A 10860-nucleotide genomic window follows, 5' to 3' on the forward strand; every position below is an offset into this window, starting at 1 on the left:
CAAAAGCATGATGAACCTGACGCCTGTCAAGCCTCTTCGGTAGAAAACCGAGGTGTGCATGCCACGCGTGTTTTGCATCCGCCAAGACGGACATACATATCCTAATGCGTCGGGGACGGATCTCGAAGGAACCTTCTTGGCCCCTTGGTTCACCTGCTGGTGGTTTTCTCCAAATGATCTGCAAGACACTAGAATTTTCTGTTTGTCAGTGAAAGCGCATCCCCTCACGGCAGATGGCCCGGGTAGTGAAACGCGGCTTTAAGATTACAAGCGTGATTCAATATCATGCAAAAGCTACATGGCAACCTACAACTTTGGCAATGCATAGTGCACCTCAAAACTCAGCTCAACATCACCATTAATTCACTCAAATCACATCTAGATTCCCCAGACTCTTCTTCCTTTCCCCGCGATGGTTCGACACGCCAAGCAGATCCCCACGATTCCCGGGTTACCGGACGCCGAGAAAAGACAAGACACAAAGCCCTCATCCTCAACAATGGAACAGGGAAATACCATGACGAGTACCCAAGAGATCGCTCCACCAGAAGAGAAAAACTCGTTCGACTTGAGTTAGCTTGGCAGACTTGGCAGTCTTGGCTGGCGCGTCGCAACGGCCGCATTCTCCAACTCGTCTCCATCTTCTCGTATGGGGTTCCCCGTGGGGTCGGTGAGAGCTTTTTCCTGTTTTTAGAGATTCAGATGCAGATGTCAAAAGAAGGGAAAAAGTCGAATGTTGTGATCTGAGATGATCTGATGTACCCCGTTTGTGCATTTTACCCCAGAATTGGCTGATGACACTTGAATCACTATGAAGACAGGACAACAGATTGGAGCCAGCCAGGAGAATGGACTCTCACCTACCCCGATGATTCAACAAATTGCCCCCATTCCTATTGGTCATCTTTATTTTAAGCATGAATAAGTTGGGGCACAAAAGGCGGAGTATAGAGGAGACCACGTCAAAAGTTTGGGGGTCAGCATAGTCTCTCATCTCGCCTAAAACTGCACATCTCTCTCTTTTCTTCTCACCCCAAATTTTGCATTCGGAGAGCCAAGAAACAGCCAAGATAAAAAACCCCATCTGCACCAGCTTGCCATCGATGTGGTAATTCTTCCGCTCGTCCGCCACGTGTCGGCTATGTCAAGTCCTGCAGCCTCAAGTCATAGCCGCCCCTTGAAATCGCTACTACTCCTTCAGCTTCATGGGTTGATCTGGCGATATTTTGAGCTGTCAACCCTAGAAAAAGACGCATTGCCAAAACGCGGAGCCGTTGTCACAGCCTTGGCGACAGCAAATCCGGGGATATCCCCATATCTACTTGCAAAAGATGCAGATATGGGTCGAGATTGTGAAGGAGATATGGCGAGCCTTGGCTGTAACCCTCGTGTGGATATTGTCCGATGCTGGCACAGGAATGAGAGTGATTGGATAAGGCGTTACGGTTGCCAAGACAAGCCTCGCGTGGCAATTGCATAGGCTTGGCGTTGGATAACAGAATCTGCGATATGGAGAAGACACCTTGGGGTTTGTGGGGAGGTCCAGATATCTTTTCCCACGGGGTAAGAAATATCTTGGCTTGTGTATAAAACTGGTCCCCCATCCACCGTTCTTTCTCTCCCGTCGATCATCCAGCATCGTCTTCTCAGGGTTGAAACTTCTCCCCTTTCTTTCATTCCCCGGCTTTGTTGATATCAGCTTGGTAGCCGAGATGACAGCCCATGACAATGTCTCCGCTCATCAAGAACCTACGCGTCCCAACTCGTCTTCTGGCTCTGATATGAAGGCTGAGGCGAGGGGTATTGAGGAGGCGCGTGGTGAGAACTATGAGTATGTCGATAAGCAGACTGAGAGGGCTATCCTCAGAAAGCTCGATTATCGCATTATTCCGATGGTTATGTGGGTGTATCTGATGAATATGATGGATCGAGGTATGCCACTCTACTCTTCTCGCAAATGAAGGGTCTAACAGGTTGCAGTCAACATTGGAAACGCTCGTCTGTTCCGCATGGAAGAAGATCTCGGCTTGACAGGAAATGAGTTCCAACTCTCCGTCTCCGTACTCTTCGTCACCTACTGTGTAAGCTCCCAAAAAAGTCCTCCATTCTTTACGAAACTAATGCCCTTCAGCTCTTCGAGTCCCCCTCAAACCTCATCATCAAGAAGCTTAAACCCGCCTACTATCTCGCTGGTCTCACCATCGCATGGGGGATTGTCGCCACCTGCAGCGCCTGGGTGAACAACCTTGGCGCCCTCGTCGCATGCCGTCTCCTCCTCGGTCTCTGCGAAGCCGGCTTCTTCCCTGGTGTCGTGCTCTACCTCTCCATGTACTACGGACGCAAGAGTCTTGCTCTTCGTATCGCATACTTCTTCTCCACTGCTGCCATCTCTGGTGTCGCTGGTGGTCTTGTTGCTTATGGCATTAGCTTTATGGACGGTGCCATGGGCTGGAGTGCGTGGCGATGGATCATCCTTATCAATGGTGCACCTACCATTGTTACAGGCGTTGTTATTCCCTTCGTTTTGCCCAACAGCCCTGAGACTGCTAAGTTTCTTACTGAGGAGGATAAGATCAACCTGCAGAAGATTCATGATGAGCAGGTCGGTCGGGCTAGAAACAACCGAGAGCTTCTCAAGGAGGACGTTCTTGATGGTGTTAAGGACTGGACCACTTGGGTTTACTGCTTCGCTCTCTTCCCTACCCTGGCTATGCTTTACTCTTTCGTCGTCTTCCTGCCTACCATTGTCAAGGCTATGGGCACCTGGTCATCAGCTGAGGTTCAAGCGATGACTGTTCCTGTCTACGCTATCGGAGCCATCACATATCTCATCGGCGCTCGCCTCAGTGACATCACCCAAAAGAGAGGCTTCTTCGTCATGGGAGGCATCGGGTCTGCCATCATCGGCTACGGCATGCTTATCGCTGGCAAAGGCGCCGCTGTCTCATACGCAGGCTGCTGTTTCGTCTCAATCGGCATCTTTCTGTCATCCGGTATTTCCTTCGCCTGGGTTCCCGCCAACAACCCCCGCTACGGAAAGCGAGCTTTCTCGACGGGTATGCATCTGACCATCGGTAACGCTTCTGGCGTCGCATCTCCCTTCCTCTTCTCTAGCCAGTATGCTCCTCACTACCGCCCTGGCTACGGTGCCAGCATGGGAATGCTTGTTGTGTCATTGATCCTGAATATCATCCTCCATCTTCACTTCAAGCGACAGAACAAGCTTCGTGATGAGGGTAAGCAGGATTACTTGCTTGAGGGTAAGACTGAGGAGGAGATTGAGTCTATAGGTGAGAGAAACCCAAGGTTCTGCTTCACTGTTTGAGTTTTGCAGTTGTGATTGAATTCATTGGAATTTATAATGGATATTGATGACCTTAGAAGCGAGTTAGAGTACCTATTTTACCATGAATATTAGCATGATTGATTTGCCTTGCCTTTTTGTCGCTGACGCATTAACGCGAGTTCAATTATTAACAACGTCATTGGAAATGACGTACATAGCATAACATGACCGTCAAATATCCTAGTTTCTTGCCGTGTACATCGGCGAAACTGCATACGCAATGCCCTCGACGGTGTTGCGCAAATCTCCCGCTTCCAGCTACGCGTGCAAATCAACATAATGACAGATCCGACCCATCTTTCTTAACAATTAAGAGCCACGCCCGGTTAGCTCAATCGGTAGAGCGTGAGACTCTTACGAGTACGCGATCTCAAGGTTGCGGGTTCGACCCCCGCATCGGGCTGTTCCTATATTCGATTGCGAGCGTCAGCGAGGCTATCATTTTTTTGCACACTGTAGAAACATTCAACGAAGAGCTTGTTGTGTCGTATACACCATGTTTTTGGCCATCTCTAGGTTGGCGAGTAACCTTGTCGATGAATGACCTGAAGTTATGCACTGCCATGCTATTCTTTTCTCTTTCCTCTCCGATAGACCAATCATGCTCTGAGTCTCACCATCTCATTGCCTAGCATCGCAACGACCAACAGCATATCTCAAGCACCGCTATTGGGGCTAAGCTAACCGCCCAACATTGAACACCAATGGGCCATAGACACAACGCCGGAGTCCTACATCCTCGGCCAATTCTCGACCGTTTCCCCACTTACTTTTTACACTTGGCGCCTCCAAGGCAGAGTGGTTTACCTGGCATGGCTGCAGGTCGCATCGTTAGCCAGTTTCTCAGGCTGCGCCGATCTCCATTTGACCATTCCCAGCGGTAATATCTTTCGGCATGCTGTCGTCGTCTGTACGTTACCATCTGGCCTGGGGATGATGCCAATTCATCATCGTACCACATCGAAGTTACTTCACGAATACTTTCATATAGCACAAAATCAATGCTACTCTCGCACTTCTGAACCAAGTCCCTCTCTTGGCCATGTTGCACACTCATCCACCCCAAGAATGTCCACATCTAGAGGGCCGAATCATGATGCTGCCCAAGAGGGTGGAGGTTGAGACGAGGATAACAACTACCGTGCCTATCACAAGCGGCATTTTCAACCATCCAGTTGTTATCCTCTCAAAGGAGATATATCATGGAAAAGTGGCTGTTTGTGTTGTCGGTCTCCGCATTTCCGTCGTTACAGCTTGTGTTGGCGTATAGTATTGCTAACAAACACCGCCGCTAGGTGACGAGTTTTGACGACACCCCGATCGAGAATCGTCATCCAGATCCCGCTCGACGACAATCCTACCTCCCAATACGTCCAGCCAGACACCCAGATACCCGCTGCGATCTCATCGCTGCGCACGGAAAGACGATGAAAAAGAGGTCCTACGTTAATATCAAGGATGTTCACGAAATTCCGTTTGTAGCACTTCGCTCCTGTTGGCGCGACAATGATCTCCACTTGGAGACAATATCATACCAGATGCTTACTTCAGAATTGTGGAAGCAGAATCTTGGGGGACTGGCTACTAGGTTGAAAGGCCATGGCATATTCGAGCGGACTGCCCAGTCGACTTGCAGCGAAGCTCCTGTGCCTGTCCGTATTTCCCATCCAGGTCAAGGGCTCACCCAAGACCTTGGTCGTGGTACGAATTTTGCCAGGATATCTAGCTCCCCTCTGTCAACATCCTATGGAACATTCATCCAAAACTCGACGGTGTCGGTTCCCCAATCGTATGCTACGGTCCATAACAGTGCAAACGCCGCGAGAGACTATCACTATCCAAGGGTACATCAATTCCAGCCACCTGTGCTAGCGAGGCACGGCGATGCTCCATTACAGCAAATCTATTCAACAGCAGAGCAGCGGCGTTATGGTGAGGTCGATCCGGAACCAGATTGGCCAGATTGGCTCGGAGTCTTAGCCCTCATATGTTTCTTGGCAGCTGTTTGGTACTGGCTTGCCGATCCGACTGTGAATTGACTTCCAGACGTTTTTAAGGCTTGACCGAATAAGGCACCTGTGCGGCAGTATGCTTTTTGTTTGGTGACGTTCCTGAAAGAATAGTCTGAAGACTTGGTAGAGAGGAAGGAAAGACAGAATTTAAACTCTAATGGCAAACGGATAATGGACAAGGTTAGGAGACCGACTAGTATGGGGCCGGTTCTATTATCTACAGAGGCATCTTGATGGCTTCAGCATGAGGTAGATTATTCTTACGTTGGATTTAAACAGCGAGATTGTTATTATTGACCCGTACTTTCATGTCTTGACAGCAACAAGAATCACAGTGTTTCTATCAAATCGTGGACGCAAACTCTTCACCGGGCCGTTTGTCTAGACTGACTCGTTATTTTGCGGAAAAAGGTAGTGTGTTCCCAACGCTTGCCAAGTAATCCTCCGAATTGAAGAATCGAGAATTCAGCTAGATCCAGCGTCGAACATAAAAGCAGGCTATAGTCTGACACTGTCTCAATCGCCGCTCGTTATAGAAAAATTCCACTAATCGCAATACACTCAATCGCTACATACATATTTTTAGAGTAAGGCAATCGTGATCTTGAATAGTCATCTTCAATCTAATGAAGCCCTATCTTAGCATCATCTAAGCAAGCCCCCAGGGAATTAGTCGCACATAGGTACGTCGACATAGTGTCTCAAACCACCAATATTACCGAAAGCAATACCATTGTTGCATGTAGCACTGCAAGGGTTATCCTCCGCAAGCTCCTCAAGAACCTCGCCATCAAACTCCTCTCCATTAATGCTCAACTTTGCCCCACAGTCATTGAAGTCTGCATCATCGCCAATAGGCTCTCCAGCATTGAAGATGGTGGCCGTGCTGCCGCACATGTCGAATTGAGGGGCGCGGTTGGCAATGGAGCACCAATTCTCGTTCAGGGTGTCGGTCAGACTGGCTGACCGGCTTTCGTCACATGGGGATCCTGCGGCAAAGGCGACGTAGTATACGTCAGGGGGCGCATCGCCGAGACCAGCCACAGCAAAGACTCCGAGACAGACATTGCCTGCTGCAGCTAGAGCTGGAAGGGCGAGGAGCGCCAAAGAGGATCGGAGCTGATAATATTAGTCTCTCCTTACTTGTCACATGGTCGATTCCAGGACTTACTGAGATCATCGTGTTGAGAAGTTCTTGTTTCTTTGACTTCGGGATGAGTTGATTGGAATGTTTGCTGAGCAAGTGAAAGCAGTGGGAAATCAACAGATATTTATAGTCCCTCAGATATCACTTTACCGGTCCTTCGAGAGCTGTAGGAGCAGCGTGATTAACCTGCTTCAACCCGGATTCGGCCTCAAACGGACTAAGGCAGCATAGCGAATCCTTCCACGGTTGTCATGACACACGATTCAAGAAGTAGACTGGTCATGCTGTGATATCTCACAAACTAATCTTCTATAGTAATCAGACTGCAACTAAGTGTAAGGTTAGACCTGCATAGCTATAAGTGGGTGAGATCTACATGGAGCTAAGTGCCCACATTCGCCATCGAGATCCTTGGCAGTCCTACGGCCCGCTCCCTAGACGTGATGTTGAGTCTCTATTGGCTGCCAAAGTACAGTGCAGCGCTTGATCTCGATATCCAGCTGCATCATCGGAGAATTGCCTCATTTCTCGATTTCTTAGTACAGGCTCTAATGCCAAGAGACGATAACTTGCCGACTTCCTGTCAGCAATCCTTCATTGCAACACAATAGAGGTCAGGATTAAGTGAATATAGCTCATGCAAGGTGATTGAGGTGATAAGGTCTATAACGGGCAGCAGCTTGTCGTTCAGAGGTCATGTGTTTTCCTTGCATACATGCTTTTGTGAGTACGCAGCTGGTCCGAAAGTCAACGGAGGCAATCCTCTCGGCCACAGGCAAAGTCAACTCTTGCCATATGGTAATGCCGTCATGGGCGGGTAGCGGCTTTGTTTGAAACGAGGTTGTCTGGACTGCTTAGCAGCCCAGGCACAGTGTCTGTCACGCTTCTGCTCGCCTACCTTAGTGGGCTGGTGCGAGGGCCCGAGAGCTGGTCCCCAGGGCATAGCGCATGGAAAGAGCTTGTTTCTCAGCGCGTTTGCTTGGCACGGCGGCATTTCAACAAGAGAGACATGGTACGTGATGACGTAGTCTGAAATCCTTCATTACATTCCAATCCTTTTCTGTCTCGTGTTGCGGATTATAACGGTTAAGGTTTGCCGGCTCGGGGACTATCTGCGGTTTGATTCAACTAATGTTTCTCTCTGGTGATGATATAAAGCTATGTCAGCCGCTCTAGTTTATCGCCATAGCTTTTACACAGAACGACTTCCAAGTGGGTTGACGATCGACATCTATACCAGATACTTCAATTTCTTTGCCCCCTGCACTTTCGCTTGAACAAGTCAACAGATTCTTTTGACAAAACAGACATAGATAATGAAAGTGGATAAACTAGATTAAAAAGTGCCATTTAAGCTTGAACTTAACATTTTAGACTTTTCATTTCACCAACCATAGACATCATCATAGGACTGGGGTAGCATCAGCAGAGTCAGCACTAGCTGAAAACACAGAGCGCGGGGGTTCTATTCCCTCGATTAATTCCCAAACAAAGCATTGATCACCAAGGTTCCCCATTCATATTTCCTTCCCTGTCGATAGGACCATGTACGGCTGGCCGGGTCAGCTGGACCTAACACGGCGCTGCTTTTCGGACTTCTTCCCGCGGATCTACGGATCCTAGGATCCTGCCGTTCCAGCTCGGTCAGAGCCAACTCTGATTCGTCAGACATACATGCCCTTACGAGTTTCTCAACCGAGGTCCATGAGGGTAAGGACATGAGAGTCGGGGCGCACTTCGAGAATTGTGGGCTGCTTCACGACGCTGTATCCGTCCACGTCAGATCAGCATCGCAGACCTCAATAAAATGCTAGAAGGGACCTCAAAAGCTATCTGTAGATTTGGCTACAGCTGTTGAGACTACGTGAATTCGAGCTTCTGCAGCCCGAGGCGCGAGTGGCACATAAAGTAGATAAAATACTAAGTTACTATAGAACCCTCTCTCAAAAAACGTTATCGGATTGCAAAAGATGTTAAGGTCTTAAGGTCTGTCAATCTCAAGCTCTCTTCCAATGGTTGATCAGTCGATTCAATCAGTTTCCAACCTTCTCTACAAACTTATCCAGAATTTCATTCACCTCATCTGGCTTCTCTAGCTGCAGCCAATGTCCACCAGTAATTTGCTCGACTGTGAGGTCGGGCACGAAAGGGCACATCTGCTCTGGGATATTCATTGCGGCAGTAATGACGTTCGTGGACGCGATTAACAGGGTTGGGTGCGTTAGAATATGGGCAGCCGTTGTGATTTCTGATTTGGTATTAGTAAAATATGGAAGTGGAAGTGCCAGAGAGCAATCTCCAGGTATCGGGAGATGCAGAGAAGAGGAGATACTACTCATGGAGGGGGAATGACACACTTTGCTCATCTTCTTCATTAATGTTACGCAGACCAGCTCTATACCAGTTTATCGCAGGTCTATAGCCACCTTTCTCCTTGGAGAATGCGTGTTCATAATGTTTATGATCCTATTCCATGCACGTTAATTCTCATGTGACATCATATCGTGAGCCGAACTTCTACCTCTGATGTCAAATATGCTGGCAACTTGGTAGTCTTGCCATCAGTCAACCAAGAGCGTAAACCCCCCAGAGCGCCCTTGTATTTCTTGGTGATCTGTTCGTCGGTACTAAAGTATAGGGACTCTACCGATTCGGACTGCAGTGTTTCCAATAGCTTAGCAAGTCAAAAGCCAATAGCTTTGGAAGGAACTTACATGTTGATCTAGAAGTCCAGGAGCATCGTCATCATCGAATAAAAGGAAGTACCCAAGGATCGAAAACCCGAGTTTTGCTTCCACTGATCTATTGATGTGTTGTACAACAGCGGTAGTGAGGCTACGACCAGGGGGCATGTATCCGTGGTCGATGTACACATAGCCTGAAAAGCGATCGGGATGATAATTTGCAAGTCGCGACAGAAGGAAACAGCCCCTGGAAGATGAAGGTTCAGCATCGTTACAGTCCTCTATTCACTTAGAGTGATTTGAATGCGATGACCAGAAAGGAAAATGAGCTTAACATACCAGTCATGTGCCACGCCGACCAACTTTTCAACGCACTCTGATATCAAAATTTCAACAATATCATTTGCCATGTCCTCACCTTTGTACATCTCCAACTCAGTCGGTTTTGAGGTTTCCCCGAAGCCAAGTAGGTCTGGTGCTATGACGCCATAGCCCTTCGCTTTGAAGAAAGAAATCTGATGGTGCCAGTGATACGAGGTAGAGGGGAAGCCATGTAGGAAGAGAAGGTATCGAGTATTTGGGAGTTGGGGCTGGATATGAATGTAAGAGTAGGTGAGTGCGCGGTTTGTAGTATGGGTTGAGTGGGAGAAAACCATGGTTGATTCTAGTTATCGGGCAGGCTGTAAATTGCCGTGTGATGAGCGTGTAGTGATGGTAAGGTTGAAACTGATGGGCTTATATATGTACTGTCTTGGAAGTGAAGAACGAAGGATTGGAATATTGAAAATCAGACGCGTTCATATGCATATATTTATATCCCAATCCCCTCTAGCAAAAGACCGACACGCTCGGCATTTACAGGTTCCTGATTTTGTTTAAATGCAGAGGCAGTATCTTACCTACCAAGCTGTCAGCAGTGGCGTAGCAGGGAAAACAATGGGATTATGACACTTTTTGCCGATTGAGGTTAGTGATGCAACTTTTCTGTCTGGCTTGGGGTTTAGTCATCGAATCAAAACACGAAAGTTACGCTTTGACGACTGCGATTGGTTACGGTGTTCCACATTCATGTGTGCGTCGTTGACCAATGGTAGAAAGCTGGACCAGTAAGCAATTGCTGACCTTATGTCTTGGAGTATTTTGTATGAAGCCTTTGTGGTCAGGTATAGTAGACCCAATGAATTGGTATTTCTTTGAGAATTAACTATTAACGAACTGTTATTATTCAATCAAAATGCCGCAAAGACGTCATTTGAGTTGTAAGCTGATACATAGCACGAGTAAGTAGATGATACCTCGTAGATGAACTGTCGACCTCAAGATTCGATCCGGCCTCATTAAAAGGTGCAGGTATTATATCTGGCCTCCTGAGGAGGTTCTCAAGCATGGAACAGCCTGCCTGCATATGCATCTCGATCCGACTATCGATATCCAGAAGAAATTCTATGTAACTGAAGAGAACGCTCGCCAAAACAGCAATCTCTATACTTTGGGGAGATCCATCAAGTTGCCCTTGGAGATTCTGGATAGCCATGCTATAGTGCCGTAATGAAAAGACTATAGCTGGGGTGCTTTGCCATACGCTAGGATGATAACGCCTGCTAGCCAAGGCCCCGATTGCTAAGGCCGCATGATGCAAGGCTGGTTCAGTGAGAGTGCCCTGGACGATGA

General features: G+C 48.0%; 4 protein-coding genes, besides 1 other annotated feature; 2 read left to right on the top strand and 2 right to left on the bottom strand.

Annotated features, from left to right (window-relative positions):
• Window positions 1-1712: 1712 nt before the first annotated feature.
• On the top strand, window positions 1713-3325 carry FFUJ_11067 (related to putative tartrate transporter; the record flags this gene model as incomplete). XM_023569923.1 has 3 exons in its annotated part: window positions 1713-1932; window positions 1981-2081; window positions 2132-3325. 3 exons carry the CDS (start codon window positions 1713-1715, stop codon window positions 3323-3325), a joined length of 1515 nt encoding a protein of 504 aa, XP_023437072.1.
• Window positions 3326-3666: 341 nt separating this feature from the next.
• Window positions 3667-3749, top strand: a tRNA (tRNA-Lys).
• A 693-nt stretch (window positions 3750-4442) lies between these two features.
• Window positions 4443-5385, top strand: FFUJ_11068 (uncharacterized protein; the record flags this gene model as incomplete). XM_023569924.1 has 2 exons in its annotated part: window positions 4443-4562; window positions 4642-5385. 2 exons carry the CDS (start codon window positions 4443-4445, stop codon window positions 5383-5385), a joined length of 864 nt encoding a protein of 287 aa, XP_023437073.1.
• A 642-nt stretch (window positions 5386-6027) lies between these two features.
• FFUJ_11069 (uncharacterized protein) lies at window positions 6028-6538 on the bottom strand (the record flags this gene model as incomplete). XM_023569925.1 has 2 exons in its annotated part: window positions 6028-6477; window positions 6530-6538. 2 exons carry the CDS (start codon window positions 6536-6538, stop codon window positions 6028-6030), a joined length of 459 nt encoding a protein of 152 aa, XP_023437220.1.
• A 2000-nt stretch (window positions 6539-8538) lies between these two features.
• On the bottom strand, window positions 8539-9845 carry FFUJ_11070 (related to epoxide hydrolase; the record flags this gene model as incomplete). XM_023569926.1 has 5 exons in its annotated part: window positions 8539-8753; window positions 8863-8971; window positions 9027-9161; window positions 9220-9436; window positions 9529-9845. The coding sequence occupies 5 exons, from the start codon at window positions 9843-9845 to the stop codon at window positions 8539-8541; spliced, it is 993 nt and encodes a 330-aa protein (XP_023437074.1).
• Window positions 9846-10860: the final 1015 nt, after the last annotated feature.

This window comes from Fusarium fujikuroi, chromosome FFUJ_chr10 (genome assembly GCF_900079805.1).
Source record: "Fusarium fujikuroi IMI 58289 draft genome, chromosome FFUJ_chr10".
Lineage (NCBI taxonomy): Eukaryota > Fungi > Ascomycota > Sordariomycetes > Hypocreales > Nectriaceae > Fusarium > Fusarium fujikuroi.